Source organism: Accipiter gentilis, chromosome W (assembly GCF_929443795.1).
Source record: "Accipiter gentilis chromosome W, bAccGen1.1, whole genome shotgun sequence".
NCBI classification, from domain to species: Eukaryota; Metazoa; Chordata; class Aves; order Accipitriformes; family Accipitridae; genus Astur; species Astur gentilis.
The window spans coordinates 27079171-27091975 of NC_064918.1; the positions used below are offsets into that span (position 1 = coordinate 27079171).

Sequence of the window (12805 nt, forward strand, 5' to 3'; positions counted from 1 at the left end):
TGTCTGCGTAGTTGTTTCTCTCACTCCTCTCTCTCACAGCTGCTGCATAGTGGTTTTTTACCCTTTCTTAAATATGTTATCACAGAGGCACCACCACCTTTGCTGATTGTCTCAGCTTTGGCCAGCAGCGGGTCTGTTTTGTAGCCAGCTAGAACTGGCTCTGTCCGACATGGGGGCAGCCCTATGTCTTCTCACAGAGGCCACCCCTGCAGCCCTCCCTCCTCACTACCAAAACCATGCCATGTAAAACCAATATACCCTGTCAGATCTTTTATAGGATTTAATGTTCATCAGCTTCTTCAGAAGATAGTTTTTGTGTTCAAAGTTGATACTCTGGGTTTTCCAGCACCTGGATGGTAAAAGGTAGTGAATGTTGTTTCTCAGACTAAAAGCTTTAATCCACATAAGCTTGAGAAACTATATAAAAATATGAATTAGATACTGTCTGGTTTTATATTTGTATGTTGGAGAGTATTAGGAAAAGGTTATGTATCATTGAATAGGTGCTTTGATGTATGCACATCAAAATAAATATATACATATATAAATATAATGCTGTTTTTATAAGCTGTAAAATAGGCAAACATCTTTGAAAACATTCTATAATGAAATATTCATTCAACATACAGGTGAACCAGTGCCCTATCATGCCATTTGATTGCTGTATTTCACATGCAATTTAGTTTTATTTTGTTTTACCCCAAATGTGAGGGGAGTTAATTGTTTGAATAATAGCTGTTGTAGCCTTCTTTCTGTCTCAGGGAATTTCAGATCATACTTCTGTTCTTGTAGAAAATATTACAGCTCTACTAATGTGAGAGAGAATTTTTTATATTTCAGATACTGTTTAAGGTAAAGAAACTTCAGTGGAGTTTAGACTTGATTAACCTGGAAAATAAGGTTTTGAACCTCTTATCTGCTCCAGGCTATATGTCTCCACACCCATCTCCACTGGGAGCACCAGAACATGTGCCCAGTCCAATGTCTGGACAAGGTCCAACTCCACCCCAGATGACTCCAAGTCAGCCAGGACCCATGATACCAGGAGACCCACAAGTTATGAGTCAACCCAACAGAGGTTCTTCCCCTTTCAGTCCTGTACAGCTACATCAGCTCCGAGCTCAGATTCTAGCATACAAAATGTTAGCTAGAGGTCAGTCTTTACCAGAAAACCTCCAACTTGCTGTTCAAGGAAAGAGGACCCTGCCCGGCATTCAGCAGCAACAGGTTCCTGCTGCCTATAGCAGGCAATCAAGTAAGTGAATGTAGGCACCATGTCATTGGCAAGATACTTCTTTAAGTTCTACCCGTGGAAAATAGAAATTTTTGGTGTGCAGGCATATAATTTGGAACCATTTGCAGACATCTATATGAACAATGACCTATGGTTTTAAGTTGGAATAAGTGCATAAAGCACATTATTAATAGGATGCTAATTATTTTTAAAAATAGAGATAAAAGTAATTTATATACTATCTGAAAGTAATTTATATACTATCTGTCCTGATTATGCCTGCCACTTTTGCAAATGTTTGTCACAATTTGCCAGTTACATTTTACTGCTCTTAGAATGTGTTTTCACTCCCCTGTTGCCATGCAGAAAAATAGATATAAAATCTGGAAGTTGACTGATTATGCAGATCATGAAAACTGAAACTATATGCAGTATGTTGTCAAGTGCATAACATAGGGAAAAGAGTTTCTCATAATAATAATAGATTTTATAATGCAGTATGCAAACTTATTTCGGTCTTAAACAGCTGTGTTACTTTAAACAGCTTGCACCTGTTATGTTTTCTGAACAAGTCCAATCCTAAGATCAATTTAATGGGGAGGGAGGGAAAGGAGGGGAGTTTTCTGTTGTTGAAGTTTGGTTTTGTTTGTAAGTTCATTAATTTGTATGATGATTGTCTTTCACTTTTTCCCTCCTCCACAATCTCAAGAAAATAAAGAAATGGTTTATCTAGCCATGTGGACATTATACAGATCCCACTGTGATATCTTAACAGCATTATGTGCATATTTTTTGACTCTTCATTACTTTCAAATTCAGACCTTTTAGGACCTTTTCCCATGGGAAAAAAAAAATTCCAGTTTACTTAAAGGCAGTTTTAAATATCTTTTATGTATTTCTTTTGTCTTTTCAGTTTTGTACATTTTTTAACCAAGGGCTATGAAAATGTGATCTTTATTTTTAAAAATTAATCTCCTCCTGCTGTTTATTACTCACTTGAAATAATAATCCTATGTTTGTGATATCATAATATACACCATACAAATTATTTTGGGCACAAAATTAGCTTCAACAGATTAAAAATATGCTGATTAATTTAAAGAGTTAATGATTTCTGTAAACTGTTATTTAGCTTTAGAAGCTGAGGGTAAAGATGATCCTATTTTCTTATAAAAATAATTTGAATAACTCTGGTCACTTAATTTCAACGCATGTGATTTTTTCATCAAGTATTTTAAAAGATGTGATTTTAATATACCTCATTACATTAATTTTTTGCACAGTGGAATCCACTTAAATCTGTATTTAATGCACAAAGCTTATTTGCATAAATAGACTAGCATATTGGAATGCAGAGGGATTTTTTAATGTGTAGTAATGTTTTATATTTTAATAATTTTCTTTCTGTTAAATTATAGGTATTGGGTCACATGCAATGAGTGGTCCTACAGCTGGCCCAGGACCAGCTCCAGGAGTACCTGGACATATAGCTGCCATGACCCCTAAACCTTGGACAGAAGGTAGAAGGGACTATAGTAGTAATTTTATATCATGCATACAGTTAAGGTTAAACCATGTGGGTAGGGACTGGGGAAAAGAGGCAGGAAAAAGAATGGGGAAATAAAAAGACATAAAGAAGAAATGGTGTGACCTTTACTTTGCCTAGCACTTAAATATCAAGGAGTGTTTTACCACTTATTCAAAGGTGAATGAGTTGACCAGATGAAATCATTGCAGCTGTTAGGCAGCCTGAACATGAAGCATCCTCTACAGTCAGAATTAAATATATAAGCTTGTTCCTTTTCCAGAGATTGATGCAGATGGTTGAATGCCAGATGGTCAGGATGCTGGATCTGAAATGAAATTGATTACAAGACTACAGGCATATTGTGTAGTTGTATTTTTTAGCAATAAACTGTTATGTTTCCTCAAACAATCAAGTGGTATCTTTATTGTTGCAGATGTCTGTTCTCAATGACTCTCTCACATCTGTGTGCATGAGTGACTTCCTGACTTGTTAGAGTACTGAAACCTGTGCTGTCATTGTCAGGTGCTATATTAATGTTAACTGATGAGTTAGTTAACTTTCAAAATAGTTAGAATGCTATAATATAAAAGAGTAATCATATACCAAGTATTTCAGATACATAAATATAATTAATTGGGAGTTGGGGGCAAAATGGAAGCTATTTATATTTGCCAGCTATATTTAAGTACTATTGCTGAAATTTTAATACGGCTTACTGGTTCTCACAGGGAGTTATAAAAGCAGGCCTACTCATGCTTCTAGTCAAATTGTGACTGTGGATGCATCCTTGCAAGCAGTATAAGGACAATGAACATATGAAGAGGCAGAATTTGGTCCTGCACTTATATGAAACTAGTTCTAGAGGACTCTTACTAATGCTAGATTTACTTTAAAAAAGTGTGAATTAAAAAAAAAAAAAGAGGTGTTGTTCATAAACTGACATGCACTTTTATTACAAAGCTGGTGAGGGGCCTGGAGCACAAGTCTTATGAGGAGCGGCTGAGGGAACTGGGGTTGTTTAGCCTGGAGAAAAGGAGGCTGAGGGGAGACCTTTTCGTGCTCTACAACTACCTGAAAGGGGGTTGTAGTGAGGTTGTAGTGAAGTGGGTACTGGTCTCTTCTATCAAGTAACTAGTGATAGGATGAGAGGAAATGGCCTCAAGTTGCACCAGGGGAGGTTTAGATTGGATATTAGGAAAAATTTCTTTACTGAAAGGGCTGTCAGGCATTGGAACAGGCTGCCCAGGGAAGTGGTGGTGTCACCATCCCTGGAGGTATTCAAAAAACGTGTAGACAAAGCACTTCAGGTTATGGTTTAGTGGGCATGGTGGTGTTGGGTTGACGGTTGGACTCGATGATCCTAAAGGGCTTTTCCAACCTAAACAATTCTATGATTCTATGATTCTATGATTATTTTTTGATCGCTTTCTGCAATGTCCATTTGAGTTTGTATCTCTATAGGGAGGGAAACCTAGTATTTTTCTGATAAATTTGAATGTTTGTCTTAGCTTCATGTTTTGACCTAAAAAATCATCTTGGATTTTTTACTACATTCCATATTTCATGTTATCATGTTTCTTATGTTCTAGGCCAAGCCCCAGATATGAGTGTTCCCAATACACCACAAAAGCTCTCTGTACCACCTCCTAGTGGGAGGCCTTCTCCTGCCCCTGCTGCTTCCCAGCCTTCTGCAACCATGCCTGGGTCCTCTGTACCACAGCCCACACCTGGACAGCCTTCACCAATTGTGCAGCTGCAGCAAAAACAGAATCGTATCAGCCCTATCCAGAAACCACAAGGATTGGATCCAATTGAAATACTCCAGGAACGTGAATATAGGTAAAAGCTGAATAACAAGATTTAAATGCATATGCTTATTTTTTACCTTCTCAGTGGGTACTCTTGCAATCATCCCCTGTATTGTAGTGATTGTAGTTTAAATTGAGTTTCCATAGAGGGACCATGTCAAATACAAGTACAGAGGCATCAAACTGTAAAGCATGATTTAATTTCAGCCCAAGTTCTGAATTAGCAAAGCATATTGGTAGTATCATTGCAAACCAGCTAAACTTTAAAATGGACTCAAGTACTTGGCTGGATTAGTGTGATATTTGGAAAGCTGCAAATAATACTAGCTATGAAATTAAAATCCTTGGAATCCACATGGAAACTATTTTAGTACAGAAAGTATTCAGAAACATAAACAAAAGGAAATTAGAAGGAAAAAAAAGGCAATGAAAAGACTGAAGAATAAGTGGCCAAACCAAAAACTAATTTTGTATAATGATTAATAAGTTGTCTGGACTACCAAAGAATAGAGTATTAAGGAGGTGAAAGTGAAGATGAAAAATAGGGTACCAGGAAGTATGGTCCATAAATGTTGAGTTAGACTCCTAAGTACCCTAATTAAAAAGTGATGAGTACCCAGTAATATTCCTAGTAACACAGAGAGGATCTAATCTCTTATGATTTTCTGTGGTTAGAAAGAAACTGTTCCTTCCCCTTACTGAGACTATTATACAATTCCCCTTGAGGATTGGGGGAGTAGAAAGGCTGACTTGTATCTAAAGTATGTTCCTGGTCACTGTCAGTGAAAGGAAGCAGACTCCACATAGTATATTTGCTTGATTTAAAATGTTAATGCCTCTTCTTGTTACTAAAACAATGAGGGTATAGGGGGAAAGTAGACAAAAGATGGTAATCTCACTGAAAACAGGATTAAATGAATACTTGCTTCACAAATGTATTCTACCTTTTCAGATACAGGAGGGAGGGTAAGTGGCATGAACTTTTATAGGATATCAAGCGTCTCAGGAAGGATGTGGTGCGATATCCAGAAACCAGGCCTTGATCCAGCAAAACACTTGTGGTTTTTACATAAGAGCATGCTTAAGTGCTTTTCTGACTTATAGTTGTGGTCATTCTGTCAGTCTCATAATTTTCACCTTAGCATGGAATGGCTGTAGCTATTTTGGTGTGTACAGTCATGATCTAACAGCTTTTTCAGAAAACATGTAGGATGTACCATAATACAGTTTCACTGCTGCTTTGAATCATAGTATTAACCTGAGCCAGCAATCATTTGGCTGGTATTGCATAAACTCATTTGTAGCTGCTTCTGCCCTTCCAGCCCTGCTCCACTGCTGCGCCGTTTGTGCCAAATTTTATGACTTGAGGATATGCATAAATGGAGGAGGAAGGAGAGTGAGGGACAGCAGAAAATAACTGAGGTAGATTTACTCAACTATGTAGAAATTGGTTGCAGTCACAGCATATCCATTAGGTTCTAAATAGCCTGATCTGGGCAGGCTAAATAAGATGGAAGTTTGAGAGGGATTCTGGAATAGTAGAATTGTTTTTGTAATGGCTGGGTAGTAATTCAAGTTTTTTAAATATTGTATTTGGGAAATTGTTTTGTTTTGTATACCAAGGTGCTTAGAACTTGTATAGGTCTTTTCACTATTTAAACCTAAATAAGTAACACCAAACTAAAGCTGTGAAAACAGCTTTTATGCTTTGGGTGGTAATAGACTTAGCTTTAGTACAAGTAGAGTTAACGTACCAGTATGAAGTATTCACACCTTAGTAAAATGGGAATAGAAGAAAGTTAATATAAGCATTTGCATCCTGAAAACCCAGTGAAGTTAGCAATATCTTTGAAAAACGATTACTGGGTAGTAAACAAGAGAGATCCTTTATTTAATAAAACAAAGCATTTTACTATGAAATAATTTTTATTAATTAAAAAAGGTGAATTACATCTTCAAAAAAAGATACAAGATGCTTCAACAAATCCCATAATTCAAATATCCAGAAAAAGAGTTAAAATTTTGGCATATTGCCTCACTGTGGAGAAACCTCTACTTTAAATCTGATGCCACAGTCTGTGGTCTTGAGCATGGTGTTTCTGAACTAAAGTTGTGAAGTCTGCTGTGTCACATCCACTTACTGCTAATTTATCTGCTATATAAGTCATTTGCTGAGGTATCTGGCCATTCCTCTTTCTGCATATGCACCCCCTGTTGTGGTTTAACCCCAGCCAGCAACTAAGCACCATGAAGCTGCTCACTCATTTCCCTCCCACCCAGTGGGATGGGGGAGATAATCGGGAAAAAAAAGGTAAAAACTTGTTGGTTGAGATAAGAACAGTTTAATAGGACAAAAAGGAAGAAAATAATAATGACAATAATAACAATAATAAAATTACAATAATAATAAAAACAGGATTGGAATATACAAAACAAGTGATGCACAATGCAATTGCTCACCACTCATTGACCGATGCCCAGTTAGTTCCCGAGCAGCGATCCCCCCCAGGCCAACTCCCCCCAGTTTATATACTAGACATGACATCACATGGTATGGAATATCCCTTTGGGCACTTCGGGTCAGCTATCCTGGCTATGTCCCCTCCCAATTTCTTGTGCCCCTCCAGCCTTCTTGCTTGCTGGGCTTGAGAAGCTGAATAATCCTTGACCTTGTGTAAACACTACTTAGCAACAACTGAAAACATCAGTGTGTTATCAACATTCTTCTCATACTAGATCCAAAACATAGCACTATACCAGCTACTAGAAAGAAAATTAACTCTATCCCAGCTGAAACCAGAACAGTATCATATCCACCCCTTATTCTATACCATTGACGTCATGCTCAGGTCCCATAATTTCCTATACATCCTAATTAATCACAATTGCCTGTCCTCTCCCTTGATATATATACATACAGATGTCATTCCCTTAGTCTATGGGCCATCCCTGCAAAATGTCTGTTGAAATCATTTAATCCATGACTTCAGGCTCCATCTGTCATAACAGCCTTTCTGGGCAGGAGAGATGGTGCGAAGTCCACTCAGTTGGCAGAGCAGGATTGGGCTTTGGTGCAGTGCGGCGGATGGGTGACACTGGGCGCGGCAAGAGGATGGTGTATGGTGTTGGATTGTTGCATGCTGGAGTCAGTTCTGGTCCCATCACTACTGCGCTTTGCTCAGTTTTATCACAGTTCTTTCCTGCTTGATCCAAGTGATTCTTACTATAGTACTATGGTGTCCTGGGTTCAGCTGGGATAGAGTTAATTTTTACAGGAACCTGGGAGGTGGGGGCATAGCCGGGGCAGCTGACCTGAACTAGCCAAGGAGCTATTCCATACCATGTGACATCCTGCCCAGTATATAAATGGGGAGCGGGCCGGGGGGTGGGCTCTGTTTTTTTCGGTGGGGGAAGTGGCGGAGCGTCGGGTCCCGGGTGGTGAGCAGTTGCACTGTGCATCACTCTTTTTGTATACTTTTTTTCATTAGTGCCGTTGTTGTTGTTGTAATCTCTTTTGTGTTTGTCCCAGTAAACTGCCTTTATCTCAACCCTCGAGGTTCCAGTTTCTTTTCCTTTTCTCTCCTCCGTCTCCTCCCCATCCCACCGGAGGGGGGCGGAGGAGTGAGCGAGCGGCTGCGTGGTCCTTTGTTACCGGCCGGGCTGAAACCACGACAGTCCTTTTTGGCGCCCAACGTGGGGCACGAAGGGTTGAGATAACGACAGATCTGGCCAGAGCGTGTTGAAACAAATTTGCCAAACGCATTTCTTAGATATATAGATGTTAGTCACAATGTTGTTTCATTTGTTTACATGGTGGCGTTTTGTAAGCTCTTATATGCTCTATGTATTGCCTGTAGTTGCGTATCTCATCTCTGGGAGAGTGATTGGGATTATCATTTTGCTGTACTGGGCAATGTCGACTTATGAAATGATTACATCACTGGTCATGAGGTTAAGCTGGTATCTGTATGAGGCAGTGATATCATTTCCATACTTTGGGCGCCTTCTGTCGGATTTTATTGGTAATTACACCCAATCCATGGGGAAATTAGGGGGGGATACCTCCCCCCGTCCGTTCACCTCCCTCTTCTCCTTCCGACTAATTACAACAGCTTTTGAGAATTTTGAATATCCTTGGGATGCGCAAGCCAGTGTGCTGTTAGTGCTATGCCTCCTGAATATGTTTCAGGTCTTGTTTAGGGCTACAAAAACGCTCTTTAAGAGTACCACTCAGAGATCTCCCCCAAAGCTGGATACTCATGGGTGGCACGGCATGTGGGAGCATATGGGCAAGTATCTAGAGAACTTCTCACCGCCAGTGACTTGGAAGTTCACTCCCGAACAACTACAGAACCCTTATGAAGTGACAGAATATTTGAAAGAAAAATGCTGTGGCTATTCCAAAGACATACAACTCGCTGCACTGTGCTGGGCTCTGGCCAATATCTACCAAACACTGCTTGATATTATGCAGCACCCTCGGGGGGAAAAGGGGGAAAAGATGGAAAACAGGACAACATGTACCGTGGCTACCCAAACCCTGACAACAGACACCGTGGCTGCCCCTACCCCGACAACAAGCACCGTGGCTGCCCCTACCACGACAACAGGTACCATGACTACCCCTACCCCGGTGACAGACACTGCAGCTGAACCAGAGAACCAGCCTGTGCCAGTATCAGTCGCCCCTGTACAGAAAAAGAAACACACAAAGAAATCAGTTCGCTTAGCGAGAGATGAAGATGAACCAGGGTCATCGCGAGAACAGGAGGTAGAGGCAGAACCTGAAATAATTACCCGATCTCTATCCATGAGTGAGTTGCGTGACATGCGAAAAGATTTTAGCCGCCACCCAGGTGAGCACATTGTTACCTGGCTGCTCCGATGCTGGGATAGCGGGGCTAGTAGTGTGGAATTAGAGGGTAAGGTAGCCAAGCAGCTGGGATCTCTGTCTAGGGAAGGGGGCATCGACAAGGCGATTGGGAGAAAAACACAAGTCCTCAGCCTCTGGAGGCGACTTTTGTTAGGTGTAAAGGAAAGATACCCCTTCAGGGATGAAGTTACATGTCACCAAGGCAAGTGGACCACCATGGAGAGAGGTATTCAGTACCTGAGAGAATTAGCCGTGCTGGAGGTGATTTACAATGATCCAGAAAATGCGCAGTCACCCACAGATCCAGATGAAGTCCAATGCACACAACCCATGTGGCGGAAGTTTCTACGAAGTGCACCACCAACCTATGCCAACTCATTGGCAGTAATGTCCTGGAGAGAAGGCTATGGACAAACGGTGGATGAATTGGCTCCGGCAATACGAAGGGAATCTCTCTTCCTCCCTACGGGCCTGTGTCTCAGCTGTGGAGGAGTTGTCCCGAGAATTCCAGCAATTCAAAGTGGATCTGTCCTCCTCCTCACCTGTACAGGCCCGCATCGCAGTTATTGGGAGTAAGCGTTCCTCTGCCCAAGAGAGAGGAGAGAGAAAGTACACTCGACGGGCTAACCTGTGGTTTTACCTGCGTGACCATGGAGAGGACATGAGGAAGTGGGATGGAAAACCCACTTCAGTCTTGGATGCACGGGTACAGGAGTTGCGAGAAAAAGCAACCAGAAAAGAGAATTCTTGGAAAACTGCTGCTCCAGTTTCCCGTGAGCAGTCCCCCAGACGCAGTAGATGGGCTGATCTCATTTCTGATCCCCTTGAAGGGACTTCCGATTTACGTGTGCAGAAAGTGAGTAACGGATGTTCTAACCAGGATTAGAGGGGCCCTGCCTCCAGCCAGGTGGAGGAGAGGGACAACCGAGTCTACTGGACAGTGTGGATTCGATGGCCTGGCACATCAGACCCACAGGAATATAAGGCTCTAGTGGACACTGGTGCACAATGTACCCTAATGCCATCTAGTTATAAAGGGGCAGAACCCATCTGTATCTCTGGTGTGACAGGGGGATCCCAAGAGCTAACCGTATTGGAAGCTGAAATGAGTCTAACCGGGAATGAGTGGCATAAACACCCCATTGCGACTGGCCCAGAGGCCCCGTGCATCCTTGGTATAGATTATCTCAGGAGGGGGTATTTCAAGGACCCAAAAGGGTACCGTTGGGCCTTTGGTATAGCTGCATTGGAGACGGAGGAGATTGAACAGCTGTCTACCCTGCCGGGTCTCTCCCAAGACCCTTCGGTTGTGGGGTTGCTGAAGGTTGAAGAACAACAGGTGCCAATTGCTACCACGACGGTGCACCGGCGACAATATCGCACCAACCGAGACTCCCTGATACCAATCCATAAGCTGATTTGCCAACTGGAGAGCCAAGGAGCGATCAGCAAGACTCACTCACCCTTTAATAGTCCCATATGGCCCGTGCAGAAATCCAATGGGGAATGGCGACTAACAGTAGATTATCGTGGGCTGAATGAAGTCACGCCACCGCTAAGCGCTGCTGTGCCAGATATGTTAGAGCTTCAATATGAACTGGAATCAAAGGCAGCTAAGTGGTATGCCACAATTGACATTGCTAATGCATTTTTCTCCATTCCCTTGGCAGCGGAGTGCAGGCCTCAGTTTGCTTTCACTTGGAGGGGCGTCCAGTACACCTGGAATCGACTGCCCCAGGGGTGGAAACACAGCCCCACCATTTGTCATGGACTGATCCAGGCTGCACTAGAAAAAGGTGAAGCTCCAGAGCACCTGCAATATATTGATGACATCATCGTATGGGGCAACACGGCAGAAGAAGTTTTTGAGAAAGGGAAGAAAATAATCCAAATCCTTTTGAAGGCTGGTTTTGCCATAAAAGAAAGTAAGGTCAAGGGACCTGCGCAGGAGATCCAGTTCTTAGGAGTAAAATGGCAAGATGGGCGTCGTCAGATCCCTGTGGACGTCATCAACAAAATAGCAGCTATGTCCTCACCGACTAATAAAAAGGAAACACAGGCTTTCTTAGGTGTTGTGGGTTTTTGGAGAATGCATATTCCAAATTACAGTCAAATTGTAAGCCCTCTCTACCAAGTTACTCGGAAGAAGAACGATTTTAAATGGGGGCCTGAGCAACGACAAGCCTTTGAACAGATTAAGCAGGAGATTGTTCACGCAGTAGCTCTTGGGCCAGTCCGGACAGGACAAGATATTAAAAATATGCTCTACACTGCAGCTGGGGAGAATGGCCCTACCTGGAGCCTTTGGCAGAAAGCACCTGGGGAGACCCGTGGCCGACCCCTGGGGTTTTGGAGTCGGGGATATCGAGGATCCGAGGCTCGCTATACTCCAACTGAAAAAGAGATCTTGGCAGCATATGAAGGAGTTCGAGCCGCCTCAGAAGTGGTTGGTACTGAAACACAGCTCTTCTTAGCACCTCGACTGCCAGTGCTGGGCTGGATGTTCAAAGGGAAAGTTTCCTCTACGCATCACGCGACTGACGCCACGTGGAGTAAGTGGATCGCACTGATCACACAGCGAGCTCGCATAGGAAACCCCGGTCGCCCAGGAATGTTAGAAGTGATTACGGACTGGCCAGAAGGCAAAGATTTTGGAATGTCGCCAGAGAAAGAGGTGACACGGGCCGAAGAAGCCCCGCTGTATAATAAACTGCCAGAAAATGAGAGGCAATATGCCCTGTTCACTGATGGGTCCTGTCGCATTGTGGGAAAACATCGAAGGTGGAAGGCTGCTGTATGGAGTCCTACACGACTAGTCGCAGAAACTGCTGAAGGAGAAGGTGAATCGAGTCAGTTTGCAGAGGTGAAAGCCATCCAGCTAGCGTTAGACATTGCTGAAAGAGAAAAGTGGCCAGTGCTCTATCTCTATACTGACTCGTGGATGGTGGCAAATGCCCTATGGGGGTGGCTACAGCAATGGAAGAAGGGCAATTGGCAGCGCAGAGGTAAACCCATCTGGGCTGCCGCACTGTGGCAAGATATCGCTGTTCGGATAGAGAAGCTAGTGGTAAAAGTACGTCACGTAGATGCTCATGTACCCAAGAGTCGAGCCACTGAAGAACATCAAAAGAACCAGCAGGCAGATCAGGCCGCCAAGATTGAAGTGTCTCAGGTGGACTTGGACTGGCAACATAGAGGTGAGCTATTTATGGCTCAGTGGGCCCACGATACCTCAGGCCATCAGGGAAGACATGCAACATATAGATGGGCTCGTGATCGAGGGGTGGACTTGACCATGGACACTATCGCACAGGTCATCCATGAATGTGAAACATGTGCTGCAATTAAGCAAGCCAAGCGGC

At 42.6% G+C, this 12805-nt stretch overlaps 1 protein-coding gene across 1 annotated transcript in view; it reads left to right on the forward strand.

Annotated features, from left to right (window-relative positions):
- LOC126035439 (probable global transcription activator SNF2L2) overlaps positions 1 to 12805 on the forward strand; it is a 247371-nt gene that overhangs the window by 21949 nt on the left and 212617 nt on the right. The window contains exons 5-7 of the mRNA XM_049793996.1: positions 926 to 1255; positions 2653 to 2754; positions 4352 to 4601. Of these exons, the coding sequence (XP_049649953.1) occupies positions 926 to 1255; positions 2653 to 2754; positions 4352 to 4601 (682 nt within the window). The remainder of the gene's footprint in view (positions 1 to 925; positions 1256 to 2652; positions 2755 to 4351; positions 4602 to 12805) is intronic.